Genomic DNA, 23,626 nt, shown 5'->3' on the forward strand with positions numbered 1-23,626 from the left:
ATTTTTTCTTTCTTTTAAGTGATCTTCTCAATAACATTGATTTGCAGATCAATATTCTGTCACAGCTGTTTTTGTTCATATTCATGTTCTCCCCCTGGAATGTATGAGTATTTTGATTGTTACTTATGCAACATGGATTTATGTAGTTGTATTCCCCCCACCCCTTTGGATCTTTCTAATTATTGAAAAAGGGCCACGGAACATAATTACTCTGGTGGGTGAAATGACTGTAGAAGAAAAAAAAATATCCGGTACATGTTACTTTATGAATTTATGTGCTCATAATAGTGGTGTAAACCTCTTTTTTCTTGCTCTAGTTTGCAGATGACTTGAAAACGAAAGTCAGCCCATCTTTCAAACGAGCCACAACAGAGCTTCACCCCTTGTGCAGCATGGATTTCTGCCCTACCAACTGCCACATTAACCTCATGGAAGTGTCATACCCCAAAAACATTACCTCAACGGGAAGGTCATTCAGCATTCGCATTGGGCGGAAGCCTTCCATTATTGGCCTTGATCCAGAACAAGGTGTTTAATAACAATAAAACCTGCAGTACTGTATCTTGCCCTGTAGTGAAATGATTGACTGGAATTAAAATTGCATTAAAAAATAGTTCTTCTACAATGTCAGACAGGCTTTGAAGTTTACATCAGAATATTTAACTATCATAGCAAGTCCATAGGCAGTCCAGAGATAATTTATGGAGAGGGGGTGAGCATAGTTACACATGACAATAGCTAGAATGGAACAGATTTTCTCTATTTTTATTTGGAAGGAATGGTTTTCCTACCTTAAAAGATACTGAATGACTAAAGAGATCCATCCTTGTGCATATCTCTTATGGCCACCATGCTTGGAATTTGTAAGCCAACAATTAAATACCGTAAATTCATCTTTAATTGCTATTTTCTAATGTATTTTTCTGAGAAATTTCCTGATGATGCAAAAGCTACTGAAATACTGGCACCAGAGAAGGGAAGTTCATTGATCTAATTAACTGTTAAGGGAGCACTGATAAGCTTTCATATATCTATTAGCTTTCTATTAGTGTCAGCTATGTACATATCACATATAAAATTCTGATGCTCTTGATGATTTCAAATAATTTACTGAGTCTTCAGAGGTTCTTTAATGATTAGATAGAAAAAGTACAATGTAACTCTTTATTACTCTATTTCTAAATTATGTTCATCAATCAATCTTGCCTTTATTATTTCACAGTTGGTTTGACATAAATTATATAGAAAGCTGCTGTATACCAGACAGTCATTTTACTCAGATTGGCAACAGACCTTTAGTATTTTAGGGATGCTTTCAGATTTTTTTTTTGCATGCAAAACATCTTTCACTTTTTCATCATTAATATAGTAAATAGTAACGTCTCAAGGAACTTCCTGTGTTCTTCTGGTGCAAAGTATTTTTAATGGTCTATTTCCAACTGTCTGTACCAACGCTCACCTGTAACCTTAAATCTTAACTAATTATTTAAGAATTCCATCAAACATGCTCAATTTTATTGCATTTTATTGTGCATTAAAAACAACCAATTTAATAATAAGGCATTGTTGCTCAGCATATTTGGGGAAAAAAAACAACAGTTTATTTAGCATATTAAAATAACTTAAATGCTCATCTTGAAAAAGCAGTGGCTTTAGCTTGAACAGTTTTTTAATGTTTAACAGGAACCTTAAATCCCGTCTCATACACTCAGCATTGCATCACAACTATGGCTGCACCGTCATGGAGGTGTTTGACTCCAGAAAATGAAGATCTCAACCCACATGGACAGTATGATGGTTACTATGGGCAAGAGAATGGAGGAGTCGCTCAGGAAGATAGAGGTCTTGCTTTTCTGTTGAAACAAGAAGATCGGGAGATACAGGACTCCTACTTACAGCTCTTCAACAAGCTAGATGTAGCAGTTAAGGAAATGAAGCAATATGTCCTTCAGATACATAAGTAAGTTGGTTAGTGGGGTGTGGGTTGTTTTTTTTAAATAGGGGTACAGGTAGTCTTCAACTTAGGACCACAATTGGGACCAGAATTTCCATGGCTAAGCAAGGTAGCAGTGAAATGAGTTCTGTCCAATTTTACAACCTTGTTTTACCCTGCTTATTAAGAGAATCACTGAAGTTGTTAAGTGAATCATATGGTTCTTAAGTGAATCCTACTTCTCCCTTTGACTTTGCTTGTCGGAAGATGACGGGAAAGATTGCAGATGCCAATCACACGACTCTGGGATGCTGCCACCATTACAAATACGTGCCAGTTGCCAAGCATCCAAAGTTTGATCATGTGATGGTGGGGATGCTGCAACTGACGTTAGCATGAAGACTGGTTGTAAGTCACTTTTTCAGTGCTGTCATAAGTTAAATAGTTGGAAACCAATAATTACCTGCATATATATTGGTTTTATTGCCAGGTTGTAAGTTGCCTAGAGCTTAGTTTTAAATTGGGTATTTAAATTGCTGTACCAATGTTTTAAATACAATAAAAATAAAACGGTTTGCTTTTCGTTTGATTTCTGACTCTAGGCAGGTCACAGAAATTAAATAACTTGGCAACATAATCTGTAATGGAGCCTGCCCATCACAGTCATGTCATGACTGACGCAATTTTATGACCTGTTTTACAGTGGTTGTTAAGTGAGGTGGCCATAAAGCAACTGCCACTATCATTAATGAAACCGATGGTTCACTATGGGCACAGTTTTGCTGGAAATAAGTGCCAGGTTTGTGCAAAACCATCACAAAATACAGTCATATAACACTGGGATGAAAGTCTATAGAGATTCTCAGTCATCCAAGTCAAGTGCTTTTTCAGAAGGAAACTGGGCTTTCTTGTTTTTTTTCTTTTGAAGACATTTCACTTCTCATCCAAGAAGCTTCTTCAGCTCTGACAGGACAATGGGGAATGGAAGGATTTATATTCCTTGCAGACAGCTGGTCACTTGCATCCTTTTAGAGGGTCGTTGAAGCACTTGGAGGTTTACCTGTGTCCTTGGGGTCACCTGAGTAGTGCTGTGAGAATCTCTACTTTTAGCTTTTAATATAGACTTTTAGCTATACCATTTGGGATGAGCACCCTTTGAATGGTGTGGGAGTAGGAATGAATTTCCAGAGGAAAAATTGCAGACTACAGGAACCAGGAGCACCACTCAGGTGACCCTGAGGACACAGAGAAACCTCCAAGTGCTTCAGTGACCCTCTAAAAGGATGCAAATGACCAGCTGTCTGCAGGGAATATAAATCCTTCCATTCCCCCCCTCTTGTCAGACCTGAAGAAGCTTCTTGGATGAGAAGCAAAACATATTCAAAAGAAAAAAGAAGAAAGTCCAGTTGCCTGAAAAAGCACCTTTGGGATGCTGCAACAGCAGTAAATGTGGCATTGTTACCAAGCGCCCAAAATTTGGTCACTTGACTTCAGGGGATGCCTAACCATTGGAACTTCCAATCTGGGTTATAAGTAGCCTCAAGTTGGTCCATCATAACTTTGAACAGTCGCCAAGCAACCACTCATAATTCGAGGACTAGCTGTATTTGATTACAGGTTGTCAGTAACAATTCTGAGAAATTCAATGCACATTCATGCAGAATTAGATACTTTAAGACAATTTTAATTATATCAACCTGCAAGGATGCCATCAGTTGTTTTGTTTTTTTATTCCATGTGAAAGTGAGGTTTTGCTTATGTAATTTATTTGGGTGGCTAAATCTTACATGCTTCACAAATATTTTGCAGAGATTAAAATGTATTCTTATTTCTGTGTACCTGTTATAAGCAAAAGCAAAGAGGTAATCCTCGACTTACAACAGTTCATTTAGTGAAAGTTACAATGGCACTGAAAAAAGTGACTTATGACCGTTGCACCATCCCCATGTTCACATGATTAAAATTCAGATGTTTGGCAACTGGTTCATATTTACGACAGTTACAGTGTACTAGGGTCATGTGAATAGCTTTTAGGACCTTCTGACAAGCAAAATCAATGGAAAATCCAGATTTACTTAACAACCACGTTACTAACTTAACAAACGCAACGATTCACTTAACAACTGTGGCAAGAAAGTTGTAAAATGGAGCAAACTCACTTAACAAATGTTTCACTTAGCAACATAAATTTTGCGCTCCATTGAGGTCGTAACTCGAGGGACTACCTGTGTTTTCATGTGACTTTTTCTCCTCTCTGAATTCTTTTACAAAATTGTTTCATTTAATGAACTTCAGGTGTATCATTTGTCCTGCCTTTCTCTCCAAAACAGAATTTTCTCCAATATCACTTGTACAGTCTTTTTTCCATAACACTTCCTCCATGCATTTCAAGGTGATAAATGTAGATTATAATTGAGTTATAATTCATAAAGACTCGCAAAGGTTAAGCTCAACATTCTTATAGATACAACCTCCTTGTAGCACGGTATCTAAAAGCTACCAGTATCAAAATGCTGACTGCAACAATTAAAACATAATCTATTAAATACTAGGACAAATAAGGTCACCACCTTCATAGTTAAAATGAGTAAACGCACAGTTGAGTATCTCAGGAGGGTCATTTCAGGATCATAATGCTTTCACTATGTCCTAGCTTCAGTCAGCACTTTAGTGCTGTTTTGTTTTTTTTAAATGAAGCGCATATGGGACTTTACAAAACTCCATGAGCCTATGTAGCTTTGCAAAATAACGGTGTCTCTCCTGGGCATAGGTTTTACCTTTCTAATCATAACATTTTCTATACTTTCAGGCTTTTGTCGACTATCACAGAACCAACAGCAGAAGAATTATGTGAGCCTCCCTCCACAGAGGAGATATCCTCCACTTCTTTGGTTGCAGATGAAAGTGACATTGACAAAGCAGAGCATGGCATGAAGAAGGTGTGCTTCAAAGTATCTGAAGAAGACCAGGAAGACTCTGGGCATGATACAATAAGTTTCAGAGATTCCTACAGGTAAGTCCTGCGAAACCGTCTGCTTGGAAGGGAATCAAATGATATGTAGAAGAAAATGAAGGGCAGCTAAGAAAGGTTGAAACTTCTGACAACTATATTCAGTCATTATTTTCATTATGACTTTGGAAACAATGAAAATGCATTATGGACTCTGCATGTAAAGTACATATTTGTGTTTTTGTGCCTTTTGAGCTTTGTTAGAAAATGTCCTGTATGAGTGGTACAGAAAGTCTCTTTAGCATCTACTCTTATTGTCATGAAGGAATTCATACATACATACATACATACATACATACATACATACATACATACATACATACAATCTGCTCAAGTTTTGAACACAAAGGAACACCTCATGTCTATTCTATAAGCCAGTGGTCCCCAAACTTTCCGGGGGAGAAGGATGGTTTTACGCACACGTCTGCCACTTAGATAAATGGAGCTTTGCTCATCCACCACTTATACCATGGCCCAGTACCAGGCTGTGGACTGGGGGTTGGGGACCCCAGCTATAAGCAAAAAGAAGAAGAATGAAGTTTAAGGTTCACTGTTCTTTAAATTCATCAAGTATGACCCATTTCTATATTGTAAGAGTTTATGTATCATTACGTATAGTTTTTTCCACACAATATTCATGATTCTTTGAGATCTTTGCAGTATTTCTTCTGATACAGAGTGCATGTAATATCCCTAGGCAAAGTTAGTTTGATTTTCTCAGGAACTTTTTTTAGTCTTATTCTCCTTAGGCCGAAAGGCATAGCTGTTTGTCTTGTCAATTCCTGGAAAAGCACTGATTGCCTAAAATCAACTACTAGATGTAAATACCTTGTATATTATGATTCAGTATATAAATTCATAGGAACACTATTTCTATAGAATGAGGACTTGAATGTTTTGCAGAGTACCATAGAACATTTGTGGTATGTTTGACCAGTCTGTAATTGTTGACAGTACGGCATGAATTTAAGTGTATCCTTTGCAAAGTGATCCATAATTAGACACGGTTCATATGTCTGTCACAGGATCAACTTACAACTTGGTTTCAAGGTTCAGGCAGGTCAGGTAAGGTCAGGAGGAAGAATTCCCCCCCCCCCTTTTATCCAACAAAGTGAAACAGCTGGAAGAAGGGAATCTTTTGTGGGTTTTCCAGAAGCTCAAGCCTTTTAGTCTGAAACCAGCCCAACAGCTGTTGTTTGCAAAACTGATGATTTGTTGTCTTATGTGTACAAACACAATCATCCACAGAAAACACAGAGTAATTGGGCTTTCGAATAATGATTACGTCAATCACAAGAAGGGCTGTATGACTCAAAATGATAGGCACCAGTCTGAGACAGTTGGAAGTACACAGAAAGAACCACAGCCCTGCTGCTTGGGGAAAAAAACCCTCACCACCGAAAATGGTAGCAATGGTATTTTGTATTTTACATCTTCTGTGAACAAAATCTGGGTCATTCAAAGCATGAGCAGAGTAGAACAGAAGAAAATGTACTGTTTTGGAAAAAGCTGATTTCTTAGAGGTTTCTTAATTTTGTAATCCAGAACTCTAGGCAAAAAGACATTATAGACTTGGAATGCCCTTCTTTCCGGAAGTCCACTTGTTCAGTTTCAGAGGGTTATTGTTTCATTTCTCTGGAATACGTTACTACCATCAAAATTCTGCCCTTTTTCTTTTCCTTCTTTTTATGCAACAGCTCAAATAGCTGCTGCCCTGCTTAGAGGGAGAATAAGGGCTGTGCTAAATGTATTCATTTAAAACCTTTTCAAGCTTGAAACTCAAATTGCACATCTGTATATATTATGCCTTGAGATGCTGGAGGGATATAAATCTAAATGTCTATGGAGATTCTCAGTCATTCAGGTCATGGTTGTCCCAAAGGTGCTTTTGCTTCTCATCCAAGAAACTTCTTCAGCTCTGACTGGATGGTGGGGAATGGAAGGTTATATACTATATACACATTCTTCCATTCCCCACCATTCAGTCAGAGCTGAAGAAGCTTATTGGATGAGAAGCAAAACGTCTTCAAATCTAACAATATATAAACGGTTCTTCTTTACAATGAGGAATCTTCTGCAGGTAGAACTACATAGTGTGAGTGGGTTAAAAACTTTCAAAAGACGACAGCCACAAGGACTTTGAAGATGTGTAGCAATAGCAAGCATGTGGTCAACTGATTAAAGAAGCTATACAGGACACCTAGTCACAGTTTCACTGTCCTGTTGTGAGATGTTGCTTTTCTATTTAAAGTCCAATAATTCTAAACGTACAACTACCCATACAAATTAGAATATTTACATTTTGTGCAAAACTGTATTCCTTTGGTAAAATGTTTCTACTTTTGGGCAGTGCCCAGCTGGCAGTCGTACAATGGGGAAGACTTGGGGAATGGCTCTGGTTTTGTGGTCCCCTAGATTTTGAGGAGTTGACATGTTTAACTCCTAACAGGTTTAGCACTTCCTGGACAGAATCGATGGATAGTTTGTTGATTGATTTGATTTGACTTATGTTGCCACCCAACTCATATACATGTCAGTCTTGCCCGATAGACCAGACAAGAAACATGACCAGATAAGTTAATTCGACTTTACTGTAAAGCTTACAATTCTGAAAGTACAATTCTCCCACTATCTCATTTCTAGCCTAAGAAACTAGGGAGGGTCCCTTCTGAATCTCTTGCCCAGCCCACCATCCAGCTATAGGCTTTTCTGTCTCCAAGGGTGGGATGCTGCTGGTATAACAACCAGTTCAGTGATCGCGCCTAACGCGTGCTGTGCGCGCATCAACATAATACAAAAGTCCTTACCTACTATGTTACTTCAGGGGAGTGACACAGCTGAGGAGTTGTGTCTGCTCTTCCGTGCTAATCAGCTGGGATGATAAAGGTCAGTACTGCCCAGGGGCAGGTGAGCGGGCCTACATAATCGTTGCAGAGAACCAGTTTGGAGACAGCAAGGTCTGGTCTGATCCCGAATTGGTCCGAACTGGAAGAATCCCACCCCTGGCTATCTCCTATCTGACTGTTCCTTAGGAATCCTCTCCTCACCCCATCTCCCAGAGTCTTTCTCATATACCATACATATGTGACTCTAGGTGACTCACAATAAAAATAAATTTAAAAAACTAAATAAAGCATACACAGTATAAAAAGTAAGACCCACAGCAGTTGGAATCATAAAATTATCATTAGCATAACCAGGAAACGGGCCCTCACACACATCTGGGCTCCCAGGTTCGGGCACAAGACCAAGTTCTTAAAAGCTTCCAAAGGATCAGCAGGGTTATGGCCAATCTGACCTCCAAAGGAATACAGTTACACAGGATGGATGCCATGGATTTGAGTTTCCTTGATCAGGAGGCCTTGCAGGGTAACTCAGGCCTTGTCACTTCTCGTTTGAACTAATGCAATACCCTCTACGTGGAGATTGGTCCAAATGCAGCAAGACTTGCAGTTTTGTGCAGCTTGCCCATGTTACACTGCTGTTGTGTGTCCCTGATTTCTTTTGGAGTACAATGCAGGGTACTGGTTATTTAAAGCCCTGAATGGCATGGGGCCAAGTTATTTGAAGGACCGCCTCTTCCTGAAGACTTCTACCAAAGGTTGTTTTATATTAGTGTTTGTCAACCTCAGCCATTTTAATGTGGACTTCCTGGGGAATTCTGGGAGTTGAAGTCCATACCTCTTAAAATGGTCAACATTGAAAAACACCATAATATACACAGTTTTATGTTTCAATTTTAAAAATAAATTATAATGAAAAAGGCCACAAAGAGTAAAACAGTACAGCATTTCTTTTTTGGAAGGACATCACATTCACATGATTGTACAATAGTTTACAACAATAGTCCTTCTTGGCTAAGTAGAATAAGTTACATATTGATATTGCTTTCACATCGTTTCATAATTTAGAGGTTCCCAAATATGGTCACTTTTAAAACTTGTTATGAGCATGACTATGCAGGTGGAGTGAATGTTTCTGCTGGCAAGGGAAATTTTGCTTTCTGTGAGCCAGAGCTAACATAAATGGCTCTGAAGTAGAAGCCAAGAGCTGTCAATGTCTGTGGGAGTTTATAAAAAAAAAAAATTGAACGTGTTTTGCAACTGCACATTAAATGGAGTGGGCCATAGCAATTCAATGTGAAATGTTATTTCTTTTCCTTTCTAAATTTAAACCACTGATGTCATGAGCTAAAGATTCCTAGTCATAGGAATTAATGGTATTTATTTCCTCTTAAGAGCTGATCACTGCACAAATAAAAGAGCACATTTTTATGCTTTAAATCCCTAGTTTTGGTAGTCTAGGAATATTTCGCAAAACAGCAGCAAACTACCTAGCTGGCAGTGTACCTCCAGATTAAGATTCAATGCACCATGAATACGTGTCAGTACCGATTGAGTTTGATTTTATTCATTGTTTTATGACTTTTAGTTCTGCATCATGATTTGGTTAATGCTTTCTACTACTGAGAATAATCTATCCTAGATTACTGAGATCAAAGCAAATTCTTCAGAGGGCCATTACCTTTCAGATTTGGACAGAAATGAAAGTGAAATAAAAAATATACTTGAGACATAAGCAGTTAAACATACTTCTTGCAGAACAACTGTTCAAGAATAAATTAAATATATTTTGATAGCTTTCAAATTGGAGAATAGATATGTGAAGTTTGTTGACAGGGTATATTATTACATCCCTTTATTTGTTGTATACATCTTTGGCTCTTTCTACCTATATGTTGTATCCTGTTTAGAAATGGGAGAAAGAGTTGTTTGGGGGAATGAAACATTATAAGTGGAAAGTTATTTTAAAAGAGAAGAGTCACCAACCCAAGAGACTTAAATGTTCTTAAAAGCTGAAGACAGCTTTCAGCTTTTTTGATTTCTGATTGGGTTGTGGGTGCTCCATCATTGGAGGCTTTTGAGAAGAGACCCATATAGACTGGGCGAAACAAGGCTCAACAGTAGTAACTGTGAGAGGGATCTTAGAGTCTTAGTGGACAACCAGCTAAATACCAGCAGCAGTGGGCAGCCGCCACCAAAAAAGCTAATGCAATCCTAAATTGCATTAACAGAGGGATACAATAAAGATCAAGGGAGGTACTAATACCACTCTATAAAGTCCTAGTAAGACCACACCTAGACTATTGCATCCAGTTTTGGTTACCACATAATAAAAAAGATGTTGAGACTCTAGAAAAAGTACAGAGAAGAGCAACCAGGATGATTAGGAGACTGGAGAATAAAACATACGAAGAACAGTTACAGGAACTGGGCTTGGCTAGTCTAGTAAAGAGAAGGACCAGGGGAGTCATAATAGCAGTCCCAGAGATCTACATGAACATGCAGTATGTGATATCATTCCTGTCTGTATCAGTGAAGACACCTAAGTGTAGTCATAAGCTTCCACTCATCAAGATCTACAGCTAAATTTGGATTGGATTTGGGCATGGCTAATCTAGTGAAGAGAAGGACCAGGGGAGACATGATAGCAATCTTTCAATATTTGCGGGGCTGCCACAGAGAGGAAGGGGTCAAGCTATTTTCTAAAGCGCCTGTAGGCCAGACAAGGAATAATAGATGGAAACTGAACAAGGAGAGATTTAACCTGGAAACAAGGAAAAACTTTCTGACAGTGAGAACATTCAACCAATGGAACAGAAATTGCCCTCAGAAGTTGTGGGAGTGCCATCACTTGAGACCTTCAAGAAGAGGTTGGACTGCCATTTGTCAGAAATGGTGTAGGGTCTCCCACTTGGGCGGGGGGTTGGACTAGATGACCTATAAGGTCCCTTCCAACTCTGTATATCTGATTATCTGAGACTGGACAGCCACTTATTTGGAATGGTATAGGCCAGGGTCTCCTGCTTGAGCAGAGGGTTGGACTAGAAGACCTGCAAGGTCCCTTCCAACTCTGTTATTCTGATATTTTTGGAATATACTGAGAAGTAAGTAAGTCCCATTGCATACGGCAAGACTTTTCATTCACATAAACAAGAATGAATGGCTTTTCAGATGAATGGTATTTCTATTATGTTGATTATATTAATTGGTTCTTATAGGACGTACTTTCCAAAGTTCATGAAGAACCATGATAGATTTAATATTGAATCTTTATTATCGTTAGCCATTCTCATCAAGAGTAAGGTGTTAATTTTCTAATGCATCTTCATCAGTAGAAGGCAAAGTATGAAAGATGAAAGTTCAATTAAAAAAAAATACTAAAAGCCAGTATTTTCTTCATGGAATTTTGTAAGCAGAGTCATAATTCTTGGAGATGGGTAAAATAGAAATGAACGAGTTTTCTCTATGTTCTCTTATCTCTCCAAGCTATAAATTGTATCCTTTTTTTTTCTTTCCAGTGAATGTAACAGCAATAGGGATTCAGTCCTTTCCTATACCAGTGTCCGGAGTAACAGCTCTTACTTAGGCAGTGATGAAATGGGATCAGGTAAGTAAATGCCATATAGAGGTTTTCAACAAGGATTAAATGATATACCATCTTAAGTGTTTTCCAGATCGTGTACAATATTAATTTTAATCATTCCTGATTAGCAGATTCAGTAGTAAAAAAAGTAAAGAATTAAATGAATGTAATTAATATAGGTTGCCAAGGAAATGCTGTGTCGGCATATTAGCACATTTAAGGCTCATACTGAGGATCTACAGCTTCCTATAATTTTCATGTATTTTATTTCTGAAAATGCATGTGCAATGTCATCAATTTCAAGGAGTCTTGCCACTACAATTTGGCACATAGTTATTTATCCAGAGCTTGTGAAAAGGAGTTTCAGCAGCTCTATTAATTATATGTGCTTTAACTAACTGCAGGATATCTGATGAAATCTTCCTATTGTAGCTCATATAATTTATTCCGAAAACACTTTTAGAAATGGGGCAAAATTTTGTTTCCAATAAGTGCATTTTTTTTTGCTTTTCAGTAAAAAGGAATCTAATAGACTTGCTTTGTTAGGAAGGGATCATGTCTAAGAAATCAGGGGAAGCTGGAGAATACATCAAAAGCTAGAAATTGGATAGGTAGATGGAAATATGAAGGGAAATGAACAAGGAGTGGAAAAAAGTCTAGAGGATGAAAGAGAAAGAAAAAATGTGAGCAAATTTAAAGATCAGTGTGTGTTTGTGAAGTTTAGCATGGGAATAAAAAAGTTTATGTATTTCATTTTAGGTGATGAACTTCCCAGTGATATGAGAATACCGTCAGACAAACAAGACAAGCTTCATGGCTGCCTTGAGCATCTTTTTAACCAGGTAAACAGATTTTACCTTCTGATGGTTGTACAATGAATGTGTGGAGGTTGTATTAGCAGATTCTGAAGGAGGGTTAGATTAGATATTCTGTCATTCAGGGCACCAGCATATGGCTTTTAATATTAGTTGTCACTCCATTGGAATTTCATAGTCATGGCATGAAAACACTGTGTTTTTTTCCTAATGTTTGTCACCAGGGCCTGACCTTCAGGGAAAACTTTTCTTTGATTTTTGTAGCTAATAACATTTTAAAGTCAGTTAAACCAGCCATCTTCCACTTGCTAATTTCTACCAACCATTGTTTGTTTATCAAATGTATTTGTCATCCATCTCATGATTCAGGTTAGAATTCTAGGGAAGTAAGATCTAAGCTAAAAGTTAATCAGGCAATAATTAAATGGGATATTAGACTGACTCTTCCTAGAACTCAGTGAGGTCACAATCCAGAGCTTTTTGTTATGTTTCTCTTTCCTTTTATGTAAGAGAATAATGTATGGAAGAGATGTTATAGCTCACTTTCTGGGTTTGATCATGAACCTTTCATCATTTCTGGAGTTTGTTTGTGTGTGTGTGTGTACACATACCGTGTTTCTCCAACAATACGACCTCCTCCAATAGGAAGACCCAGCATATTTTCTAGGCATAAAATGAAATTAAGCCCCTCCCCCCAAATTTAGGCCTATTTTAAAACATGCAAAATGGGGGGAAGGGCGGGGGGACTTTCCGTTAGGAGCGCCCCACGGGCAGCAATTCTTCACCACCAGCTGCTCCTAATGGGCGATCATGGCAGAGCGCGGAGAGCTCCCTACTCCTGCCAAGCACCTTTGCGGCAGACCCAAGACCTTCAGTGCCCGCCGCTGTTGATTTCCCTTCTGCCCATGCCACCGCCGCGTTTGGAGCTGCCACTTCCACATTTTGAGCACCACTGCTGTTTGGACCACCGCTGCCGTTTGGAGCTGCCTCTTCTGCATTTGGAGCTGCCGCTGCGTTTGGAGCTGCCGCTTCCACGTTTGGAGCACTGCCGCTGTTTGGAGCACTGCTGCTGTTTGGAGCTGCCGCTTCTGCATTTGGAGCTGCTGCCGCATTTGGAGCTGCCGCTTCCGCGTTTGGAGCACTGCCGCTGTTTGGAGCGTCGCTGCCACTCCAAACACGGCGGCAGCTCCAAATGCGGAAGTGGCAGCTCCAAACATGATGGCGGTGCTCCAAATGGCGGCGGCACTCCAAATGGCAGCAGCACTCCAAACACGGAAGCGGCAGCTCCAAACGTGGCGGCGGAATGGGCAGAAGGGAAAGCAACAGCGGCGGGTGTCAAAGGTCTTGGGTCTGCAGCAAAGGTGTTTGGTGGGAGTAGGGAGCTCTCTGCGCTTCGCCATGATCACCTGTTAGGAGCGGCTGGTGGCGAGGCTGCCCGCGGGGCACTCTAGATGAGGATGCAAGGGGGGGAATTAAGTCACCCCCGAAAAGATGGCCTAGCCGTTTTTTCGGGGCTCAAAAAAATATAAGACCCGGCCTTATTTTATGAGAAACACAGTATGTGTGTGTATATATATATATATAGCCTGGAAGTGCCTTGTTGAAATATCAGCAGAAATTGAACTGTAAAATTGGATTCCTCCTATGCAAGTCAATTTTGTACTCAATTACTAATATCTCACCTGTGTAATGTAATATTAATGCATGATAGACTGGTTTTTTTGAATGATTGATGTTAATATGATAGAATTTTAATCCTTTACTTTAAATATTAGTAATAGTAATAATTTTATTCTGTATTAGTAATTAATAAGATTATTGATTGATTAGAGAAGGACTGTTTTACTTCATTTTTATTTTTTTAATAGCATAGTTGGCTACTCTGGGATTTCTCAGGAAAGAAAATAGAATACAAACATTGAATAATCATATCTTCTAACTTAGACTTTAAAAACTTAATCATGTAGTACATGCAGCAAATGTTCATCTCTCTAAATTAATAGTTCTTGGCTTGCCTTTGGGGGTTTACATAGACAGTTAATAAGTATTAGTTTCTACTACTACTTCGCGTCCTATTGCTGTCCTAGTCTTCATTAGTAACAGTTTTGCTGGAAGCAATATCCCTGCTACTGTTTTCTCATTTTCAGACTAGAAACTCAGTACTTTTAATCTGCTCCAGGTTGCTTTTCAATCAAAGTACAACAGTTAAAATGTAATTACTAGAGGGTTTTTTTGCCAATAGGATTTTATCTCCAAAAAGGCCAGAAGAATATTAAAGACTGAGTAAATGTGCTTCTTTGCAGGTGGATGCTATCAATGTCCTTCTCAAAGGACCAGTAATAAGCAAAGCTTTTGAAGAAACCAAACATTTCCCAATAGATCACACTTTGCAAGGTAATCTTGCCTGCCTCGGGAAAATTGGTGTTTCTTAAATAGCATGATATAATTTCTTCATTCCACGTCAATTGTTAAGAGACTGAGATAATTTCTCTGGTATATAGTCTGTCTGTCTGGTTATCTCTCTTTCTCTCTCTTCCTCCTGTATATAAATTTCACTCAATCATTTTCAGAGCTATCTGTGTTATGTCCATACTAGGAAAGCAGGGGCACACAGCAGTCATTTCTCAGTTGAGCTTGCTATATTTACAAATGGCAAATTGCAGTATGCATTTATTTATTTGGTTTCACTTCAGAGGTTGCTTTTCAGAAGCATTGCCTCATCCTCCTGAATGATCAAACTAGTGATGATGTGAATGCTATTTTCCCCTCCTCCATTTCTTTACAGTCAGTGGTAGCGCCTGGCTGAAAAATTCTAAGCAGAGTTTGGTCTGGTTAGTATTTGGATGGGGATTTGTAATTCGAATCCTATTTTATTGTACAGTGTACTAGCAAAGCAATGATTAATTCAGACTTTTATTTTTTTTAAATAATAATAATGATGAAACACAAAGAAGGTGAAAGCAATATTAAGAGGAGAATGTATAAACCAGATGAGCATGTTTAAAAAAAATCACACAAAAGCTTTAGTCAGAAACTAACAGTATACTAGCAAATTATAGGAGAATGGAATAAGCCAGTATTTATACACAGCTGGAAAGTAAAATAAGAGAGTTACATAGTTTGGAGACTGACAAAATCTCCTCTCAAATTAATTATGCTAAGCAAAGATATTACAAAGACAATAATAACAATTGTACAATGCTGGCAAATAAACTAAAAAAAAGCTAAGGAAAAAACAGTGCAATTAATGCAATTAAAGCGGCCAAATAATGACTAAAACTGAAGTTATTAGTAAAGAATTCAATTTTCTTTAAAGAGGTTTTAATATCAGAATCGCTAATATCAGAATTTTATGCAATACCTTGTATCAGGGAGACCTCTTACCAGAATCCTGGAAATAGCCCAAGTTGATTCTAATTCTTAAACTGGGTAAAAATTCTCAAAAGTGAAATGGCATCTTACAGGCCCATTTTATTTCTTAATAAAGTCTATAAACTCTACACTAAAGTATTAGCTAATTGTTTAAAAGCGTTATAAGTAAAATGATTCATATAAATCATTCCATGTTTATTCCATATTGAAATATATCTACCCCATCAGGAAATTATTTAATATTATTCAAATTAGTAAAATTAATAAATTTTCAGTACTATACATTTTTTAGATAGATTTAAACATTCGGTTCTTGTGTAGTAAATGGTGTCTGTCTTACCAAACGTTTTATATTAGAAAGCACAGTTTTATTGCATGATCATCAGAAACCAAAGAGATATTTGTTGGACAACCTCTCCAATATTTGGAAAAGTAATTGGAAGTTCTATCCATGATAACTCTGCTTTGGGCTTTGTCTGTTGGGAGGATGGTAATGTTTGATCCTTCTTCAGGTTTTCAAAGACTGCTGTCCTCTTCTTTAAGTTGGTTCTGCTTTTGTGCTCTTGTGATCTGACCAAAACTCAAGCTTAAAAATAAGGAACTTATTTAATTTTGGCAAGTAAAATAGTAATTGTTCAGTATAGATAATGTATGTATAATCTATGTTGAGCAACTGAGTATGTCTAGATAATATAATGATCTATGCAATGATTCATAGAATAGGATAGGATAGGATAGGATAGAATAGAATAGAATAGAATAGAATAGAATAGAATAGAATAGAATAGAATAGAATAGAATAGAATAGAATAGTATCTTTGTTGTCACTTTAAATGTACACTAATTAGAATACGTTAAAATGAAATTTTGCTGCATTCAGGTCTAAAAAGGTAACTATTATGCATATACCCACATACACATACATATATGACACAGAGAAACATCACAGTCTAGTTTGGAAGTATACATATAAATGGCAAAAAAAAAAAAAAAGAATCCTGAGAGTTTACAACACAGATGGCATAAGGAACAAAGCTGTTACAAAATGTAGTAGTCCTGCTATGGATACTTCAAAACCTCCTCCCAGAGGGGAGCAACAGAAAAGGATTGTGAAGTGGGTGGGTGTATAGATAATACAACAACGGAGATTCTTCTAGAAGGCCTCTTTAGTAGGTTCATTAGAAAAAATTACTAAGTTAACATAATGAAATATCAGAAGCAGGAACCCCAGTTCAATCAAATTTGGATAGATTTTATAGTTCATCTCAATAGCAATAGAGTTTAATATGGTCATATATGTATCATAAATTTGTGTGTGTACAGACCCTGTCTCTTTTCTGTTTTTTAGTATTTTCTATATTTTTCTCTTTGCATCTTGGATTTATGCTATTAATTAGTTGATAATATTTATTAAGTTCAATAAAATATTATCAAAACTGATGATTGATATTTTCTTTACAAAGAAATAAGCTTAGCAGAGATTGGCACAGGATGTAATTGGCTGCTCTTCTGAACCATTTTGGTACTGTATTGTCAGAACTGAAATCTTTTCTTGTTTTGCAGAATTTAAGCAGAAAGAAGAAACCACTATTCGGAGTAGGAACAAGATTCAGATCAGCATACAGGAAGATCCCTGGAACCTCCCACTTCGCATTAAAAATCTTGTTGATACAATTCAGAAATACGTGGAAGGTTTGTGAATGGAAAGCTGGAAAAGAGCTGTTAAAAATTTCCATATTTTAAAGAAAGTAGTAGAGAAGGTTGGGATCAGAAGTAGTAGAGTAACTGAATAAATAATGGAAAATTGCTGTTAAGACCTTTGTAACTAGAAGATGAAGGTAGAGTGAATCTTAGGAAAAGAAAATGTAAGAAGTTGCCATAATCTGATTCAATATTATTTCTTATTCAAGTGAAAAGGGAATCAATTTTAGTATTTTTTGTTTGTTATACACTTATGGATAAGTCTAGTACAAAACTGCAGTTCGGAACCATAGCATCATCTCTGTGAGATAGGTTGGACTAAAAGAGAGCAACTGGCCCATAGTTACTCAATGAGTATGACTAATGGAGGAATAAAACCAGGTTTCCATCCTTCTCATGCAACACCTACTCTATCCAAAAGTGCCTGAAGTTAAATATTCATATTCATAAGAATTTGCTAATTCCAGGAATGGATTCTACCACAGAGCTGTTCCCCCTTCATCTGTAAATTTTATGGATTTTGGTGGTATCAGTCTTTTCATTCTCAGACATTAATAGTTTAGGGTTTCCAGGGTTTTCATTATGCGTTTGAGTATAGAATAGTTTCCCTATGCTTGATTACAGTGTTCTCTTTCCAACACTACTTCAGCTCCAGCCTCTATCCATAAGATACTGAGCATGCCTTATCATTTCAGTTAAGGAAGACATGATTAAATTCTACTTTATTTTTCTTTTCTAGATGGAAAGAATCAGCTTCTGTTAGCTTTGCTGAAATGCACAGGTAAAGGAGCTTTTTGCTTACTCCTGACTTGTCTTCTGGTGCAGAGAACTTTCCCCAACTTCCTTTCATCCTTCTTGCTAGTAGACTCTCTATCTCCTATGAATTCAATTACTTGTCATCTACCTTATGGCCTATGGTAGGCAACTCCTTGATGCCCATTGCAGCTGACCACCTGAACTGTATTAAGAGACAGACATGCAGTTTGAGGAATATTTTCATTCCATTTCAGGGATTAATCAGTAGTTCTCAACCTACAGTCCCCCGACTCCTGGGGGGGTCACAATGTCATCCCAGGACGTCCGTGAAGGCTTGAAGAAATGTTATAATTTAAATCTTGAGTTACGCCTTGGGAGAGGGGGAATGGCCATGATCTGTGGCCACAAAAGTTATTTAAAGGGGGTCTGTGGTGAAAATAAAAAGGTTGAGAACCACTGTATTAAACCATTATTTTCAGGATTAGTGATTAATATGGACACCTCTATACAGCCTAATCCTCTTGCTGGTCTTGTGAAAAACTCTGTGTTCCTCTGGGGTGAGGAAGGGGAAATAAACCCTCGGGGGTGGGGGGGGCACCTTTCTCCAAATATCATCAGAGTCATATAAGCTGCACTGAATTAAAAAAGCCAGAACTTTGGGCATGAATCCTAACTACAGCAGTAGCCCTAGCCTGTTGATCCCTATTCTTGTCTTTCTTTTCTCTTCCAGATACAGAACTGCAAGTGAGACGAGATGTCATCTTCTGCCAGGCCCTGGTGGCAGCCGTTTGCACGTTTTCAGAGCAGTTATTGGGAGCACTCAACTATCGATACAATAACAATGGAGAGTATGAAGAAAGCAGTCGGGAAGCCAGTAAAAAGTGGCTGGAGCAGATAGCAGCCACAGGAGTGTTGCTCAACTACCAGTCCTCGCTGTCTCCCAGTGTGGTAAGGCCAGAAAACCATTTCCTCAAACACAGAAAACCAAAATAAGGAACTAGGCAGTTCTTTCATTACTCATCTTCTGACCTAAATATATTTTCCAAGGCTGGGAGAAATAAAACTGCTTTTGTTTGCAGTGTGGTAGCATTTTCATTTCAAACCCCATTCACACCTTCCCAGCCTGGTTTCTGGGGTAGCTGGGATATATGTGCAAAATCTCAACCTAGTGAGTGTGATCCATTGCGTAGTAGCACCCTTTCAGCCATAGTGAACCGTGTAGCCAAACTTCAAGTTTTCCTACATGCAACATGTCATGGTTCCAAGTAATGGTCCCAATCAATTCAGGTTTCTGAGGCTGCAGCTTTTCTCAAAAATCCATTTTATTGGGTATATCATATTGGCACGTTCATATGTGAATCCAACTCTAAATATTTCCAGAGTTTTCAGTATAATAAAAGAAATAGATACCACCCACCCTGCTAGTGTCACGGGTCATGCTGAGCAACCAGGTAGATTTATTTATTTATTTATTTATTGGATTTGTCAATCACTTACCAGATGATAGGTATAAGAATAAACATGAGTATGAATACAGGAAATAGGTATGGATAAATGGGGACAATAGGACAGGGATGGTAGGCACGATTGTGCACTTATGTATGCCCCTTACAGACCTCTTAGCAATGGGGTGAAGTCAACAGTAGATAGTTTAAGGTTAAAGGAGTGAGGGTTTGAGGATGTAACAACAGAGTCAGGTAGTGCATTCCAGGCATTGACCACTCTTGCTGAACTCGTACTCTTTCTGCAATCAAGTTTGGAGCGGTTTACATTGAGTTTGTATCTGTTGTGTGCTTTTGTGTTGTTGTGGTTGAAGCTGAAGCAGTCATTGACTGGTAGGACATTGTAGCAGATAATTTTGTGTACTACGCTGAAGTCCAACCATAGGCGGCGTAGTTCTAGGTTGTCCAATTATCTGCTACAAAATTTCAAGTCTGGTGGTGTAGGGTATTCTGTTGCGAGCAGAGGAGCGTAGTACTCTTCTCATGAAGTACTTCTGGACTCGCTCAATTGTATTAATGTCCGATTTACAGTGCGGATTTTAGACAGATCAGCTGTATTCAAATATTGGTCTAGCAAAGGTTTTGTATAGATGGCAGGCTACTCAGCTACTCCCTCTGGCCATCATGAGTTCTCATTGAAATGACCTTGATTCCCACAGGCCTTATTGCTGTTATGTCTGGCACCTGGGAGGAAATTATTCCACACTCTATAGTTCCCCCCCCTCTCTCCCCCCCCCCCATATGTGTGGCAACTAAGAAACAAAGTAAAAAGAATATGGCTTCAGCTAAAGTCATTTTGAGACTTGACACAACGTAGGAGAAGCTACTTTGGGCAATAATGTGAAGGGATTGAAGAGGTCTATGTATGTACATATTAGGATAATATATATAAGAAAAGAGAAGCTGGCCTTGTTTGTTGTGCAAGACACTCTCTGACAGAGTGGTGTAGTTTCACATTTGTTCTCTTAATAATTAAGAGAAAAATAATAAAGTGCAGTTTGTTGCTTAAATAAAATCTGTCAGGGAAGATATTTCTAATTGCTACTGGCAGACAATACTGAATAAGCAGACCAATAGTTTATTTCATCAAACAGTAGAACAAATTCATCTATTCGGTCTTTTCTGCTCCTTTAAGTGACAAGCTGTACCTCACCATATTCTGTGTTCTACATAACCATATTACATGTGCAAGAATTTTATCTCCTTGGCTTCTCGTAAAGCCAAGATAAAAGCAAGGAAAGTACTGTAATAGCAACATTCATTGCTATTTTTTTTTTAAATTTAGCTACATGTTAGTGCTGCACAGAGTATTAGCTGTAAATGATAACTAATTGTGTGAAGTCTTGAAGTATTCTGTCCTCTGCTGGTGAGCAACTGTATCTTGCATTGCACTGAATATATTTGAAACATGGAAATGTACCAAATACGTATATAATAGCAATTTCTTTCATATTCATTTGAAAGTTCAAGTTATTGCTGATCACCACTTTTTAATATACCTTGTGAAAAACCATATGAGAAAGATATGAGACCTGTGATGGACAATGTGTGTTAAAGATATAAGACATATGGTGGACAGTGTATGGTAGAGATGCAAGCGCACCTTTAAAAAAAAACAACAGTAAATTTCAGGGAATGAAGGATTTAGATATGGTCTTAGTCACAATCACAACCAGCGTTTGATGCCTGGGTTTGGGGAAGGCATCTTTTCTCCTTTTTATAATTCCAGTTCTTATGAAAAGAATGTTTTGTGTTCTTACAACTACAATAAAACACTGGATTTCAGTCATAAGTTACTATAGTCCTAAATTGTGTGACCAGACTCAATTTTATGACCCATTTTTACGATGATTGTTAAACAAAACCTATGGTTGTTAAATGAACCACATGGTTGTTAAGCTAATTCAGCATATTCACTGGACATTTTTTTGTCATTTTCTCCCAGAAAACAGCGGACGCTATAATAAATCATGATCATGTAATAAATCATGTGAGCATTGGAGGCTGTAAGCCCTTGAAATGTGATCACATAACTGCCGCATATATACATCTGCAGTCATCACTTTAAGAGGGTGGCATAAATAGCTTTTCTTCTTAGTGCATCATAATTTCAGACAGTCATTTAGTGACTGGTCATAAGTCGAGAACTACCTGAATCTGTCCTTATAGACTTTTTTTGCAGTCTAGTCACCTTTTTATCCTGTTTCTTCCTTTCTTAGAAAGAAGAGCGAACCATGCTGGAAGATATCCAGGCCACCCTTTCAGAGCTGGATAAAGTTGCCTTTTATTTCAAGCAGCTGGATGAGTGTTTTGTAGCAAGTAAGTTCAGTCACTAGGTGCATGGACTCCCTTGAATTTTTCCTGTGACTCTGTATTTGTTCGAACAGTTAAAACGATGCCTTCTGTTGTCTTAAATTCACAGAGACTGGAATTTCAATAGAAGCTGCAAAATCTCTAAGATGTACCTTTTGCAACTCTTACTTCAACAGAAGTTGCCACATCCCTTATAGCAATAGCACTTAGACTTATATACTGCTTTATAGTGCTTTACAGCCCTCTCAAAGCGGTTTACAGAGTCAGCATATTGCCCCCAACAATTTGGGTCCTCATTTTACCCACCTCAGAAGGATGGAAGGCTGAGTCAACCTTGAGCCTGGTGGGATTCGATCTGCCAAATTGTAGTAGAAGTAGCTTGCAGTACTGCACTCTAACCATTGCGCCATTGAGGCTCATTCAGAGCAATCCCCCCTCCGGCCAAAAAAAAAGACAAAAACCTATGCTTGGATTTCATTCTTGTGGTTTCCTCATGTCGGTTATCATGTGTTATTGTTTCCCTCACAATTTATGATGTCTTTTTTCTTGATTCCTCCAGATACTCATGTCTTTTATCATGTGGAGGGAAATCGGCAAGTTTTGAAAGTGACCTTATTCCTGGATAGTTATTACTTTTCTAAACTACCTACCCGATTTCAGAATGGAGGAAGTCTGAAATTGCACGCAGTTCTCTTTACAAAAGGTACAAGAGAAATAAATCCTTTCCTTCCTTCCTTCCTTCCTACCTTCCTTTCTTCCTTCCTTCCTTCCTTCCATCCATCCATCCATCCATCCATCCGTCATATTGAGCTCCTAACACAGTCGAACTGAAGGTCAAATTAGTGGATGTTAAATAGACAAACAACACCAGATTTTAAGCCAAATCAAGGCAGATAAGGAAGTAGACATTAAGAAAGTAATTTCTAAAGATTTAATGGAATGAATGATTGAACCATTGGACCAGCTGTTGACAATTTAAATAATGATCGTAGACTCATTTTTAATTATATAGATGCAATATTTGCAATCTGCATGATGAACATAATTCCAACAATTATTTGGAACCTCTGGAATAGGCAGGACAATTTTTTTGCAGCCATTTTTAGTCTTAAACTCCCTGAATGCTCCCACCAAATGCCCAATTTATACACACGGCAGTTTTTCTTAAACCCTCAGAATTGACTGGAAAAAAAATGGGTACAACCAACCAAAATTTGGTGCACCAAATTTAAAACAGAAACAGCTGTGAAAGTTTGACTCACAGAGGAACACTATACAGAAGCCTGATGATGGCAGATGAGATTCTGCCGAAACGTTGCTACAAGTTTAAAAGCACAACTATAATGACGTGGGAAAATACCCGAACAAAGCTGAATACCATACATATAAATACCCGCGAAAACTTAAGAATATATATAAATGGGAAAAATGAAATGTGAATGATAAAAATTAAAATAAATTTTTAACAATTTTATTTTATTTTATTTTATTTAAATAAATTTTATTGATTTTACAATTAAAACAAACCAACAACACATACATAAATGAAAGAGAGAAAAAGAAGAAAGGGAGAAGAAAATAGAAAGAAAAAAATAGAAAACAATTAAAAACATTCTCATCTTCAACAGTTTGTAAGACCTCTTTTTTATCCTTATTTTATGCCATATACACACACCTAATCCTTACATATATCTGTGTATCACTACTATGGATTTATCCTATCCTCTTTTGCCTTTTAGTGTGAAGTCTATCTTTGGTCTAACCATTTGTACCAGCAGTTCCAGCTGTTGTAGTATAT

The 23,626-nt window shown here is 37.8% G+C and overlaps 1 protein-coding gene across 2 annotated transcripts in view; it reads left to right on the forward strand.

Moving 5' to 3' along the window:
• PREX1 (phosphatidylinositol-3,4,5-trisphosphate dependent Rac exchange factor 1) overlaps positions 1–23,626 on the forward strand; it is a 228,435-nt gene that overhangs the window by 194,977 nt on the left and 9,832 nt on the right. For both annotated transcript variants that reach the window (XM_087959300.1, XM_087959299.1), the window contains exons 24-34: positions 318–528; positions 1,684–1,960; positions 4,743–4,946; positions 11,305–11,393; positions 12,129–12,211; positions 14,488–14,578; positions 17,120–17,248; positions 17,997–18,038; positions 18,744–18,961; positions 21,735–21,834; positions 22,388–22,531. In XM_087959300.1, coding sequence (XP_087815426.1) covers positions 318–528; positions 1,684–1,960; positions 4,743–4,946; positions 11,305–11,393; positions 12,129–12,211; positions 14,488–14,578; positions 17,120–17,248; positions 17,997–18,038; positions 18,744–18,961; positions 21,735–21,834; positions 22,388–22,531 — 1,588 coding nt within the window. The remainder of the gene's footprint in view (positions 1–317; positions 529–1,683; positions 1,961–4,742; positions 4,947–11,304; positions 11,394–12,128; positions 12,212–14,487; positions 14,579–17,119; positions 17,249–17,996; positions 18,039–18,743; positions 18,962–21,734; positions 21,835–22,387; positions 22,532–23,626) is intronic.

This window comes from Notechis scutatus, chromosome 3 (assembly GCF_049901735.1).
Source record: "Notechis scutatus isolate UNSWTSFEM ecotype Mainland chromosome 3, rNotScu1.2, whole genome shotgun sequence".
Classification (NCBI taxonomy): Eukaryota; Metazoa; Chordata; class Lepidosauria; order Squamata; family Elapidae; genus Notechis; species Notechis scutatus.